This window comes from Tyto alba, unplaced genomic scaffold, assembly GCF_018691265.1.
Source record: "Tyto alba isolate M040663 unplaced genomic scaffold, T.alba_DEE_v4.0 Super-Scaffold_8, whole genome shotgun sequence".
Classification (NCBI taxonomy): domain Eukaryota; kingdom Metazoa; phylum Chordata; class Aves; order Strigiformes; family Tytonidae; genus Tyto; species Tyto alba.
The window spans coordinates 22,463,692-22,477,226 of record NW_024881329.1 but is presented as its reverse complement, the minus strand read 5'-3'; the positions used below and the strand labels follow the sequence as shown (position 1 = coordinate 22,477,226).

The 13,535-nt window shown below is 61.8% G+C and overlaps 2 protein-coding genes across 2 annotated transcripts; one reads left to right on the top strand and one right to left on the bottom strand.

Moving 5' to 3' along the window:
- The first annotated feature begins 836 nt into the window (after positions 1-836).
- On the top strand, positions 837-8,122 carry NHLH1 (nescient helix-loop-helix 1). The gene is made up of 2 exons (XM_033002174.2): positions 837-1,183; positions 4,560-8,122. Exon 2 carries the CDS (start codon positions 4,985-4,987, stop codon positions 5,387-5,389), a length of 405 nt encoding a protein of 134 aa, XP_032858065.1. The 5' UTR covers positions 837-1,183; positions 4,560-4,984; the 3' UTR covers positions 5,390-8,122.
- On the bottom strand, positions 5,802-8,568 carry LOC122152521 (translation initiation factor IF-2-like). Its single transcript, XM_042784902.1, has 3 exons — positions 8,337-8,568; positions 6,520-6,839; positions 5,802-6,479 (listed from the first exon to the last, which is right to left on the bottom strand). Exons 1-3 carry the CDS (start codon positions 8,566-8,568, stop codon positions 5,802-5,804), a joined length of 1,230 nt encoding a protein of 409 aa, XP_042640836.1.
- Between the last annotated feature and the right edge of the window lie 4,967 nt (positions 8,569-13,535).

Below are 13,535 nucleotides of genomic sequence, written 5' to 3'. Positions count from 1 at the left end.
TCCAACACTCGGTGGAAGGAGAAGATGAAAGTGGGAGACTCCAGCAAGCAAAACGCAGGGTCTGGGAGGACCCGCGTATCCGTGGGATGGGGGACGCAGGGATTTCAGAGCAGGGAGTTTCCTGATAACGAGGGCAAACCAGAGCAGATTTTCTCCAGACAGAGTTTAACAGGAGAATTCGAAATCGAAGAAGGGTGAGAGGCAGAGACCAAGTCTAACCCACACAAGAGATCATTGTTTCATGGTTAAATAGAGGATCAGCGTTTCAAAGCAATACCTGTGTATTCTGGGTACCTCTTTCTTTCACTTTCTTTCTCGTTCCTCACCAAACTCTACTACAGGTGAATTTTGCAGCAGCTCACAGGCAGGACGCGTGGGATAGAGGCTGTCCCTGGTCCAGGCACCCACCAGCGCTCGCCCACCCCACGCACGCGCCCGGCGCAGCACAGGCACCCAGCCCCTCTCACCCACGCACCCACGCAAGGGCTGCACACCAGTGGGAGCCACCCGGCAAAGCTGTGCCGTGGGTCCCGCTGCTCCCGCAGGCGCCGCTCCTCGTCCCACCCTGGCGCGGGGACTCGCCTGCCTGCCTGTCTCTCCCTCTCCCCTCTCCACGTTCGCTCCCATCTCTCGATTTCTCCTTTATGAAATATGCATGGCGAACAGATGTCGCCTTCTCCCGGAGCACCCCCACCCTCCTCCCTCCCTCCCTCCCAGCCCACCACCTCCATCCACCCTCCAGGACCACATCCAACCTCCACCTCCCTCCTCTCCCGGGGGCTCCAACCTCCCGCACAGCCAATGGCATCCCCTCTCTTGACTTTAATATTTATGAGGGGGGGAGCACCGGAGCGGCCAATGAGGCAGCCGGGGTCGGACCCGGTGTGCGAGGCTGGGGTGTATATATAGCGTATGGGGCACATGCCTCCTTGGGGTGTCCATCTCAAGGCGCGGTGGCCCGCTCGCACTCCCGCCCAAGGAGGAGCATGCCTGGGCCCCAAGGCTGCTGGGGTTCCCCCTGACCCCCCAAGTCCATCCCACGGAGCAAGACGCACCCGGGGAAACTTTCTGCCTCCTCAATGGGCGGATGAGTCAAGCGGTTCCTCCCTCCCTGGATTACTTTGAGCTTCATCCTGCTGGAAGAGAAAAGCTGGAGCCCGGGGGAATGGTCATCGGCTTGGGGGTAAGGTGGCTGTCCCGGGGAGGGGTGAGTGTGCTCCTGGATGTTGGTTGGTGCGAGGTTTGATGCTGCTGAAATGGTGACGTGGGGAGAGGGACGGTGAGAGGAGCAGCGTGGTCTGTGCGGGAAGGTAGCGCAAAGCTGGCGGCTCTCTCGGGAAAAGGGGGCTTGACCTCGGCGCGAGGTTTAACGCACAAACCTGCCTGCGCAGCCTTCGTTTGGGGCTTGGCAGGGGCACAGGGGATTTCTGCTCAGGAAAAAGAAAAGGGAACCTTCAGTCAGATGGCCTAAAGTGGGTCCCAGGCACACTTTGCGTAGCCAGGGGGTCTTCAAAAATTGTTACACAGCTGGTCTGGAGCGCAAGGAGAAGGGCAAGCGAGGAGGTGGGGAGCATTGCTTCCTCTCAGGGGTTTAAGCTTTACTGGGGTTTTGCTGAGGGCAGGACTGGAGCAAGTGTAGGTTTAAAAGAGGCTCTTGCAGTGGATGAATTTAGGAAGATGACAGTTCACGGCTCAGCTGAAGGAAAGAGTGAAAAAGAGCCACTGAGAACACACGTCACCCATGTGAAGGACAAGCTTTTTGAGGACTGGATTAACCCAGCAAAGGAGGAGTGGGATGAGGAGTTTATTTGGGTCCAGTACTGAAACTTGTCTTCACGTAAGTGATCCGGTGTCTCCTGCCGACATCCTTCTGCGACTGAGACCCCCGTGCAGGACTCCTGCCTCCCGCCTTCGATACCCCTTAAATTCACTCCCAAGGATGCTGGGACGGGGCCAGCAACGCGTCCCGCAGCCCGTGCCCTCTGCGGACCGCGGCGGACTGGTGAGTGGTTCCCGGGCTGTTCCTGAGCCAGGTCGCCATCCCTGTCTGCCCAAGGAGAAGAAGTTTTTGCAGCCTCCCCCTACTCCAGGATGATGTGACGCGCTCATGCCTCAGGGCTGGTGCCCCGGGAGGGGACGGGAGGTGATTGTTTTGTCTCCTTCCCTGCCCTGTGCTGAAGCGATGGGGCCAGGAGGCAGCGGAATTGCTCCGCAGGTTCTTGCCGGGGCGGCTCAGCCGCACGTGGACTGAACCTCCAGCTCGGCCCCGGTCGGGTGAGGCAGCACCTGAGTTTGCAGAGCAAGAGGAGAACAGGCCCGTTGTTTGCAGAGCAGCAGCGCCGGGATGAGAAGGAGCCAGGAGAACTGGGAAGCTAGCGCAAGAGATCGGATGCGGTTCCCCGGCCCCAAGAGCAGGGAGGGAGGGTGTTTAAGGAGAAGCTGCGCACGCAGATGCGGAGCTGCACACGCGAGCGTGATCCTGGGCGTCCACGCGCCGACTCCTCGCCACGGCCCGGGCGCTGAAAGTGCAGAGGTGCCGTGGCACGTGTCCAACCCCAAAACCGACCTTCCCTCTTTCTCCCAGCCCGGCTGCAGCCTGTCCGGAGCTTGCGCTTACGGCTGGAGCCACAGTCCTGCCCCACGGCTGGGAGCGATGCTCCAGGGACTGGTATTGGGAGTGGGAGTGGGGTGGCACCGCGGGGGAAACGCGGCAACGAGCCTCGAGCTGGCCATGAGGGGCTGCCCCGGCTCACCGGCCGGGCGCAGGTTTGCTTTGGGTGGTGGTCACCCACGGACACGCTGCTCCCGAGGGCAGAGCAGCCGGCACGGCAGGACTGCTCCCTCCACCACCGAGCACCCGAAAGGAGGTCCCAGGTCAGCAGGGAGGGGACAAGAGCAGAAGGAAAAACAAAAATAAAGCGGGAGGGGAATGGAGAAGGTTAAACAAGGTGCAGGAGTCACGGCTGTAGGGGCTGGCTGCAGCAGATGTGGGTAATTCAGGAACTTGAGACACACGCTCTGGCGGTGGTCGCGGTTCTTGATCCCCGGCTGGTTTGTGTCTGAAGCTGGTCGCAGGGAGAGCAAGTTAAACACAAAACCAAACTCAGCCGTGCTCTGGGGACAGTGCAGCTTCTTGCAAGCCCAGAGCCTTGAGAGGACATCCCCGTGGATCCCGAAAGCCACGTTTCCATCAGCCTTTCCATCATCTCCAGGCTAAGGGCTTCACAAGAGTAACTTTTTGTTTAGGATTCGGATGGTTTACTTATACTCTCGTGCACAGCTGAAAGGTTTTGTGTTCTAGGAGAAAAAAGAGTCCAGGTTATTTTTTTTTGGTGAAAGCGGAATATGACAGTGCAAGGGTGAGTGTGTGTGTGTGTGTGTATGCACAGAGATGCCTGCCTGGGGGTAGATTTATGAGTGTGCCTGTAAATTATTGTGCATAAATGGATGTGGGATTCTCACCGAGGAGTTTTTGACTGGGACCATTTGCACATATGTGCTGGGAAACTGTGTCTGTGTCTATACATGCACGTGTGTATATGTGGACACGTGTGTGTACCTGTGTGTTTCTGTAAGACCGCAAAGAAACAGCCACGTGTGTTTTTGGGGGGGGGCTCAGAGGGGCTGTGCAGACATTTCTGTACCCGCTCATGGGGTTCCTTGTGTTCCTGCGAACGCACACCAAGGGCTCTGCCTGCCGCCAGTCTTTTAAAATGGGATGTGGACTATTTCTTCCCAGTCATCGCCTGTCCATATTCGTTTAGTTGCCATTTCTCAGTCGTATGGCTCATTACAAGCTTGTCAAGCCTGAGAGAGGTAATATGTTGTACATCTCTGCCTGGCTGCCTTCCCAGCCGGGCTGCCGTCTTTTCCAGCAGCACCATTTCCCCATCTGAAGTTTGTTCCCCTTTCCCCTGCTCCACCCCAACCCTTCCCCTGCCCGGGGGCCAAGATGAGCCCGCGGCAAGACCTGCCTTTCCCAGACCTGCTCCCGGAGGCATCTGTGCCGGCTGGAGCCACGCAGGGAAGGCAGCGGGGCTTTGGGGGGGGGGGGGGGGGGGTGGGAGGAGAAGGGAGAGGGGAGGCAGCTTTCCCGGCCGGCGGCGCAGCGTCCCGGAGGGAGCGGGGAGCCAGCGTCTATTTGGCCACATCAAGCAAAGCAGCTGTGTTGGGTTCCATATGTCGGGGGGTGCCAGGATCCATGACATACGGGCTCATTTGGTATACAATAAGCCCCCCCCCCCCTCCTTTCCCCTCGCCCCTGCAGTCTGTTTTTCCCCTTCGCTCATCCACCACCTGTCATCTCTCCGGAGAGCCAGGAGAAATGGCTTCCACCTTCTCCCGGAGCCACCCCCCGGGCTCCTTCTCCCCGTGACAGGGGACCCGGAGCCGCGGGGACCCGGAGCCCCAGCCCAGCCCCAGCCCACCCCCCGTGCCCTGCTCCGGCCAAGGCCACTGCCGCGGGGCGGGTGGGACAAACAGCTGTGCTCTCTAGCTACGTGTCTCGTGTGTGCCGGGAGCCGGGCGATACTGAGAGCCCCTGTGCTTCTGTTTTCTAGAGCACGCGGGAGGAGTTCGGCTCTGACACCTGACGGCTCTGAACCTGGGTCCTGCCACGGCTGCACGGAAGAGCCCGCGGCCTCCGCGCACACGCGCGCGCCGGGGAGGGGGGGGAGGCATATTTATTTATTGATTTGATTTGATTTATATGCGTCCCGCCATCCTTCTTACATTATTTGTTGTGAAAGTTGTCGCCCACCCAACGAGTCCTCCGGGGAAAAGGGAAAATTTTGAAATTCCCTCGCGGAGACTCTGGGTGATGAGGAGGAAGAGGAGGAGAATAACCAGGGGCTTGCTGTGAGCCAGAGACCTTCTCTTTAAAGCAAAGCAGTTTTGCCCCGACGTTGCGCCGGGGTCAGTCTGTCCTCCTGACGTACCGTACCGCTGAAGCACCCGTCTGCCTGCCCACCCCTCTTCTGCGAAGATGATGCTCAATTCGGACCAGACAGAGATCGACCTGCCCCCGACACACTCCGAGTCCGAGTCCGTCTTCAGCGACTGCGGCGGCGGCCGCGCGGGCGGCGCGGAGGACGCCGGCGGCGTTGGCTTGTGCGCTCAGTCCCGGATAGCCGAGCCGGGCGAGCCGGTGAAGAAAGACCTGCAGCACCTGAGTCGGGAGGAACGGCGGCGCCGGCGACGTGCCACGGCCAAATACCGGACAGCCCACGCCACGCGGGAGCGCATCCGCGTCGAAGCCTTCAACATGGCCTTCGCCGAGCTGCGGAAGCTGCTGCCCACCCTGCCGCCGGACAAGAAGCTCTCCAAGATTGAGATCCTACGCCTGGCCATCTGCTACATCTCCTACCTGAACCACGTGCTGGATGTCTGAGCCGCCCAGCCTGCGGCCGTCTGTCTGTCTGCCGTTATCTCCTACCTGAACGTGTGCCGGGCATCTGAGCCAAGAGCTCGAGTCCATCTGTCCATCTACGACCTGAACCACATGTTGGGCATCCAAAATGCTGTGCCTGTGTTCGTCCGTCTGTTCAAAAGGAACAAGTCCCCAGCTGTCTGTTCTACCCCCTATCTGAACCACGTTCTGTATTTCCCCACCACCAAGCCCGCGTCTGTCTGTCTTTCCGTCCTGCTCGAGTCAAGCTGGACGTTTGGGCCAGGGGCCATCTGTCTGTCCTGCTGGATCTGCTGCCCGAAGCCTGTGCTGGCCGCGTACGCTCCCAGCTTCCGTCCGTCCTTCTGCTGCGCATCCCACTGATACTGCCGACGGGATCCGGTGCCCGCACCCGTCAGTCTGTCCGCCACGCCTGCTCCCCGACCCGCGGCAGAAGCCACTGAGCCCCAGTCTGTCTGTGCGTCACCTCTTCCACAAGCCACAAAAAAATGGACCCGTGAAAACGCTGCGGCGCCAAGCCACCCCGGGCTCTTGTCCGTCTGTCTGTCTGTCTGCGCCTTCCGCCGCCGGCCGCCCCACCAGCACGGCCAGTCTGGGCATTTTGTCCGTTCGCTGCTGTTTTGTCCCTGGCATCGTGCTGGCCACTTAAAGGCTCACGTCGGGACCGTCCTCTCCGCAGAGGGAGCACAGCCCAGGAGCGTCCTTGGGCAGGCACAGAGCAGCTCCTCCCGGCTCCTCGCGCCCCAAAAGTCAGCACAAAGCATGGCGCAGACCCGGCACGACCTGGCCGCGCTTGCCACAGACGCCGGCGGCGGGTTCCCCTCGAGATGGAGCCGAGAGGCGTGCTCCCTCGCTGTGCTCCCTGCAAGGTGCCCGGAGCAGCACCCGGGCTCTCTCCAAGCCCCCCCCCCCCCCCCGTTGCACCTCTGGTCTCCCCGCAGCTCCCCACTCTGCTCCCCACACCCGTGGGGCTCAGGTTTTGCTGCCCGACCTTCCTTTGCACTAGTGCACGACGAGTGTGAAACCCCCCCGGCCTGGCCCATTGCACGACGAGTGTGAAACCCCCCCCGGCCTGGCCCGTTGCACGACGAGTGTGAAACCCCACCCCCGGCCTGGCCCGTTGCACGACGAGTGTGAAACCCCCCCCCGGCCTGGCCCGTTGCACAACGAGTGTGAAACCCCCCCAGGCCTGGCCCGTCGCACCGACAGACGCGACCCCCCCGCCGAGCACCAGCCCTCCCCGCGCAGCGCTTCGTCCCTCCCCACTCTTCCTCCCTCTCCCCTTTCCGTGCTCCTGGTGAAAAAGTCCCGAGTGGGGTCAGAAGCGTGGCGCAAGCCCCAGCACGGGGGGGACACCGGTGCTCAGCACCCCCAGCGCCGCGTCCCTTCTCGGCAACGCCGGGGCTGATGTGCTGATGGGCAGCCCCCGCCTCTCCCGTTTACACCAGTACGGCCCTGGTGCGGCGTGACCTTTCACGGCACGCGCTCTGCTGGGGTAAAACTGCACTTTACCTGCGGCTGGCAGGGCCGCGGGGTTGGAGAGGGGAGGGAGCAGACACGGCCCCTCTGCCCAGCTTCCAGCAGCCGGGGCTCTCCCCGGCCCCCCCCCCCCAACATGGATCAGCACTTTGGGAGAGGGAGGGGAGCGGGAAGGGGTAGCTGAGCCGAGCAGCCTTTTCTCCAGCAAAGGCACGCTGAGGCTGGGGAAAGCTCATTGCAAGAGTGAATGTTTTGCCTTGTTTTCTGGGTGTTTGTTTGTTTGAAGAGTTCGTTTTGCACTGGCAGTGGCAAGAGCACAAGCAGAGCCCCGGGCGGGGGACCAGGATGGGGCAAAAACCTCTGGCTGTGCTTAGAGCCAACGCTCCAGGCCGGGAGCCTGCGGGGAAGGGGCTCGGGGCTGCTCCTCCTTGAGCCTCATCACGAGCAGACAGTGGTCCGGCCCGCGGGGTAGGTGCTGGGGGAGATGGACTTTGGTGTGCCAGAGATGAACCGGCCGCCGTGAGAGGCTCGGTGCCACGTCCTGCCAACACCAGCAAACCCCCAGAGCCGGAACAGGGGGTCCCAGCAGCACCTGCCCCGCTCTGGGCTCCCACATTTCCACTTTTTCGCCTCCCTGAGGTGTCGGTCGCTGCTCGGGCTGGGTGGCCGAGCCCCGGTTGGGCTTCCCGGCACCTCACAGACCTCCTGGCTCCATCCCACCCCCGTCCCTGCCGCCAGCTCCCAGCGACCTCATTTTCCCCCTCCCCAGAAAAGCAGGGAGAACGATCGCTACCTCTGTCTCGCCAGGACTCACCGGGGAATGTGGGATCCCCGAGGGCTGGAGCGGGGACCCCGCAGCCGGGTCCCCCGTCACCGCATCGCTCAGCGGGGCAGCGGCAGAGCAAAACAGAGCAGGGCAGCCCACCCTTCCTCCCCTCCACTCACCAGCCACGCCTCTGTGCCACGAGGATATTTATTGAATTAATTTATTGATAAATGTTATTATTTATTTGCTGTGTTGTGCACTTTTGGGAAAGGAAAACTAGAAAACAAACAAACAAACAAACAAAAAAAATAATAATGACCACGGCGGAAAACCAACCAACCCACCCTTGTATGCGGTGTGCCCCAGCGTGTGTTTGTCTTGGCTGTTCAGACTGCAAGGATTTATTATTTATGAGTTCACAAGGAAGTCGGGGAGGGGGGAAATGAATTAAACTGCCAGCAAAAGAGAGATCTTGAACTTGGAGCGCTCGGCTTCCCTTTTTCTGTTGTGGGTTGTTTGGGTTTTTTTGGTTGTTTGGGTTTTTTTGTTTTGTTTTGTTTTTTTTTTTAATCTTGTTTTTAGCCATCTCTTCCTTGCGGTGGTGGTGGCGGATTCCCCGCGCAGGAGCGGCCGGCAGCGGCCGTGCCTGTGACAGGAGGTGGTGGGAGGGGGACCGTCACCCACCGCCCCGGCCAGGGGACCAGGACGTGTCCTCTTGGCACTCGAAGAGTCCTACCCGCACCGGCCAGGCTCGGGCTCGCTCGGGGCCGGGGTGGACGCCGTGTCTTGGGCTTCCCCCGGGTCTGCAGCTGCCGTTTGAGCCCAGCTTGGGTTTACTGGGACGAGCAGACCCCGAATGGCCCAGCCCCTCTGGTGACAGCAGAGCGATGAGGACATCTGGGCCAGTCACCAGCATCTCCAAACACACCCAATAAACCACCTTCTCCCTCCTGCGTACCCAGGGGAAATCAGTGCAGCCCTGGGCTCCGAACTCACCCATCCCTTCACCTTTGCTTCGCAGAGACCCCGCAGGTCCCTTCTCTGGGTCCCCCAGCCCTCTCCCCCACGAGCCCCCCCAACTCTCTCCCCGTTTCCTCAGCCCACCCCGAGCGACGCGGGGAAGCAAGTTTGCGGCTCGTCTCCTTTGTCTGCGCCGATCCCGCACGTCCCTGGGGGCAGGTTGCAGCTGTTCGCCGACTTGCTCCAAATTTCTTCATATAATCAATTGGCCTCGGCTGCAGCTTGGCTCAGCAGAGATGCGTCAAAGGGGAAATAATAAACATGGGGGAGGGAGCAGGGGAAGGAAGGAAGGAGACTTTGCACGGGGCTGTAGGGGCAATAGCGGCCGCTGGGACACGGGAGGGGACCTTGGCACTCTCTTTTTCTCCCAGCTCGGGAGTTCACCCCTCGGGATGCAGCGTGTCTCCAGCACCTGCATCCAGCCCCAGCTCATCTCTCCCAGCCCGGAGGTTCGTGCGGGGCGGCCGTCTCTGTTCTCCGGGAGGTGACAATCAGGTCAGGGCAGCGCCAGCTCCACGGCGGCGGCTCCCAAACCTCTGCGGGCCCATTGTTCCCGGCTGCCAGCCCCGGCCCTGACATATGGTCCTCATTGTGCCTCGAACAATGGAAACGCTTCATGCTAATTTAGATGCTGGTTCTGGCCTTGCTGTCATCTCCAACAGATTGGGTCCCTTGCCTGCTCTTTGTGCTGGCGGGCAGGCAGGGTGACGGGCAGCTCAGCTTCTCCTCTCCCTCCCCGAGCATTTTCCTAGACGCTTCCCAACTCTTTCCCTAGTCCCACAGCTATTTCCTTCTCTCTCTCCTTCCCCATACACACCTCCATCTCTTCATCTCCCCTGGCTTCTGGAGGACGCTGGTCCCGGTGCTCAGGTGTGTGCACAAGGATTCTTTCACTGGGGCTTTTCATTTGAAAAATACCTACGGAAAATAGTCCTGACGGTGCAGATAAAGAGACGTGCATGAAGCTGCTCAGATCCTTCATCCCAGCGGCATTTCTGTGTCCCTGCCCCAGCAACAACGAGGTGGGGGTGGCTGCTGCCTTCCTTCCCTGTCCCCTCCTCCCCTAAAAAGGAGTATCCGGAGGAGGATGTGACACCCCGGTTTGGGAAGGGGGAAGGACACCCCTTGTTTCAGCCTGCTGCCCCAGGGCCAGGCTGCCTGCCTGCGCCCTGGTCCCCCCGGGGATGTCACCGTGGGCAGCAGCTGTGTCCCCAGCTCGCCTGCGCAAGGCGGCAGTGCCATCTGCTGGGTCCCCAAGAAGGGACCCTGCACATCACACACCAGACCCCTGTCACCACCCTCCCCCCCCCAGGCTGCGGACCCCCATCCCTGCCAGCCGGGCCCCGGAGCATCCCCATCCCCTGCGAAGGGACCCACCATAAACCCCACTGCAGGGCTGGGGGAGGGCAAGGGACAAAGGCAAATGTCACCCGTGCACGCAGGCAGGACCTTCCCAAAAGCATCCTCCGTGACCCATCGTGTAAAATGCTCATTTCATGCTTGGTTTGGAGCACAAGGGGCCCCCGAGGCCGCGATGCTGATCCGAGCCGGGCGGCTGGGAGAGACAGGCCCCGGCCCAAAAGGGCCGACGGTCTCCCTAGATAAAACACTTATCTGATCCCTTCCTCCGAGACACCGAGCGGGAGCTAATGAGCCATCGGACGCCTCGCGCCGGCGATCGCCTGGCAGAGATAAAAAGCCCGTCTGGACAGAGACCAGAGAGAGCAGCGGAGCAAATTTGGGACCCAGGGGTCGTGTGTCCCCCCACCACAGGCAGGGTGCACAGCCCATGGCGCTGGGAGAGGGGGGCCAGCGGGCCCAGGGGGGGTCCAGCACAATCACCAGCATCCCGCAGCCCCGGGGCTTGCAGCTGGGTCAGACAAACCTCTGTGGGGCTGGGTTAGATGCTGCTGATCCTGCTTGGGGCAGGGAGAGGCTTGTCACCCCACACCCCATTTTCTAGGATTCCTAATCTTGCGAGTTGTCTGCCCGGAGCCTCCGTTCCCCTCCCTACGGAGCGGGAAGCCCGGTCGTGACACCTTGGGACTGATGGGTGCTGGACCCGGCTGGGGTCTGGTTGTTTGTGTGGGGGGTGGTGGGGCGGCTTTGGGCAAGGAAAGGGGTCCGGCGGGTGTGAGGGGACACCACTTCCCCCCCCCCCAGCTCCGCTCAGGGAGGCGTGTGAGGACTTTGCAAGGGCCTGGGGTCTTCCCTGCATTGCAAAAGGTCATTGCCAAGAACGCGGCAAGACAGAGCTGGTTCTGGGGACCCCTTCAGCCCCAGGAGATGGGTGGGAAGTGCCCAGCACCCTGTGCCCCGCTGGTCCCAGGTTCTTCCCATGTTCCTTGCAGAGCCGGGCAGGCTCTTCCATCCTGAGAGCAGGGTGTGGAGGGAGGGGACCATCCCTGTAAATCACGAGGTGGAACAATGCGGCCCAGCCCAGATGGCAGGGAGGCTCCAGCAACCCCAGCTGGCCAGGACTGAGCTCCGAGGGCCCATCAATCACTCCCGGAGCCAGAGTGGGAACGAGAAGAGAGCCCAGGGCAGCTGGCTGCGGGGAGGGGGGAAAGCAGAGGGGACCCACAGCCAGCAGGGATCCCCAAAGTCCTGCTGGGTCATAATGACCTAAACTTGGCCACAGCTCCTGCACCCCCCGAGGTGACACCTCAAGGCTGCTCCAGTGGCTTACACAGCCCACTGGGCCACGTGAAAAGGGGGAACAGTGACCCCCCAGCTCTGTGCCAGGAGCCAGGGGACGCGCACAGCCTGGGATCTGCCTCCCTCAAATCTCCACGGCTGGTGCAAGACGCAGCATCGTGCCTCCTTGCGCCTTTTGTGGGTGAAGGCAGAGAAGGACCTGGAGCACCCCTGAGGCTCCTCAACCTGCCCCAGGGAACAGGCTGGAGCTGGGATTCCCCGTGACAACTGCAGCATGGAGCCGAACTGGGAGGTGGGAAAACACAGCGGGAAAAGCGTCACTGAACTCCGTGGGGCATCCCACAACGGTGGCTCCTGGATGAGCATTTCCACAAGAGCCAAGACCCTCAATAAAAAAAAAGGAAGGAGAAGCTGTCCAGACTTGGGTGGGGGGGTCCCTCCTGAGGTGCCCTGAGCTCTGTCCTCCAGCTTACAACTCTGGCTGCCCTTTCCCTCCCTGCAGCTCTCCCCGAGCTCAGCCTGGACCCACGCACTTGGGGATGCTGCTGGACACCACCCACCCGGTGCTTCGGCTTCTGGGGTGAACCCAGAGGGACCCAAAACACATGGGCTGAGCTGTGTCAGGGCTCAAGCAGAGCAAGACTCCTCCAGCCTGACCAGGGACAACCCTAAACCTAAACCTTAAACCTAACCCTTAAACTTAAACCTAACCCTTAAACTTAAACCTAAACCTTAAACCTAAATCTTAAACCTAAATCTTAAACCTTAAGCCTAAACCCGCCCATCCCGGACACTCCTCCCCATTAAGGGAAAACAAGCCATTTAAATCCGACCAATGGCGTGCGCCGGGAGGAGAGCGCCTCACGCCATTGGGCAGCTCCAGGGGGCGGGCCCAGCCCGTTCCCAGCCTCGCTCATTGATATAAAGCGCCCGGCGGCTCGGCCTGGCTGTTCCGGGTAGGTGATGCGCCCCCGCCGCAGGGTTCCCCCACGCGTGGCGGGAGTCCCACGCACTCTGGCCTTTCCCCCCACCCCGGCCCAATGGAGGGAGTAGTGGCTTTGCAGGGCGCTCTGCGTTGGGGTCCCGAGCCCCGGGGGATGGGGGGGCAGGGGTGATTGGGGGTCCCTCCCTCTGGAGCAGTTGAGGGTGCCCCCCCCCAGCACCCCCGCTGCCAAGGGGTGCGAGTGGCCCGTGAGAGCACAGGCTCCTTCCCACGGGTGATGCTGGGTAAGGGGATAGTGCTGCCCCAAAGCGCTAACCCCCTGCTTCCCCCGTGTCTGTGTCCCATCTCTCCTTGCTCCCTGGGGGGGTGGGAGGCGGGGGGGGTCTTCCAGTTGCTCCCACTCGAGGTCAGCCTCTGGCACAGAGAAGCTCCCACGTGCGGTGAGCTGGGCCGAGCTGTGACACCCCGACTACGAGGGGCACGGCTGGATACCCCACACACACTCGGGCACACGGGCAGGGGGACAGAGCCAGACCGGGGCAATGGACTCGGCATTCACGGGTGGGGGCACCCACGGGCTGGGGTGAGTCTCTTGATCACAGGGATGTCCTTACCCCGACCCCAAAACAGCCCAGCCTGGCACAAAGGGGGGAGCAGAAACACAACCCCCGTGGGCTGTTACCCCTTTTGGGAGCACCTCGGGGGGGGGGGGGGCGCAGGCTCGTCCTTTCCCCCCCCCCACCCTGGCCTGTGGCCGGGTGCTGAGGGGGGCACTTGGGGGGCACAGTGACACACACACACCCCCCCCAGGCGCGAGGCCCTCGTGGGCTCTGCGTGACCCTCAACGACCGCTGAATCCGAAGGGGGGGGGCTTAACCCCGAGCTCCACTGCACACACACACACACACACACCCCCAAAGCAGTGGGGACCCCCCAGGGCACCCCACCACCATCCTTATCCCCAAACACCGGGCTGCACATCGAGGACCGGGGCGGGCGGGGGGGGGGGGAAAGGAAGCCGGGGGGTCGTTGTCGTCTTGTCCGTCGTGTGTGTGTCCGTCTGTCCGTCCGTGTGTTCCTCCCACCCCCCCCCCCAAGACAATGGCCCCGGAGGGGCGCTGGGAGCGCGGAGCGGAGACAATGGGCGGGCGCGGGGGGAGCGGCCGGGAACAGCGGCGGGGGGGGGGGGCGGGGGGTGCCGGGCCGGGGGTGAGGGGGGGTGGGAGAGCCGCTCCGCTGGGATTCGGGGTTTCCTCCGCCTC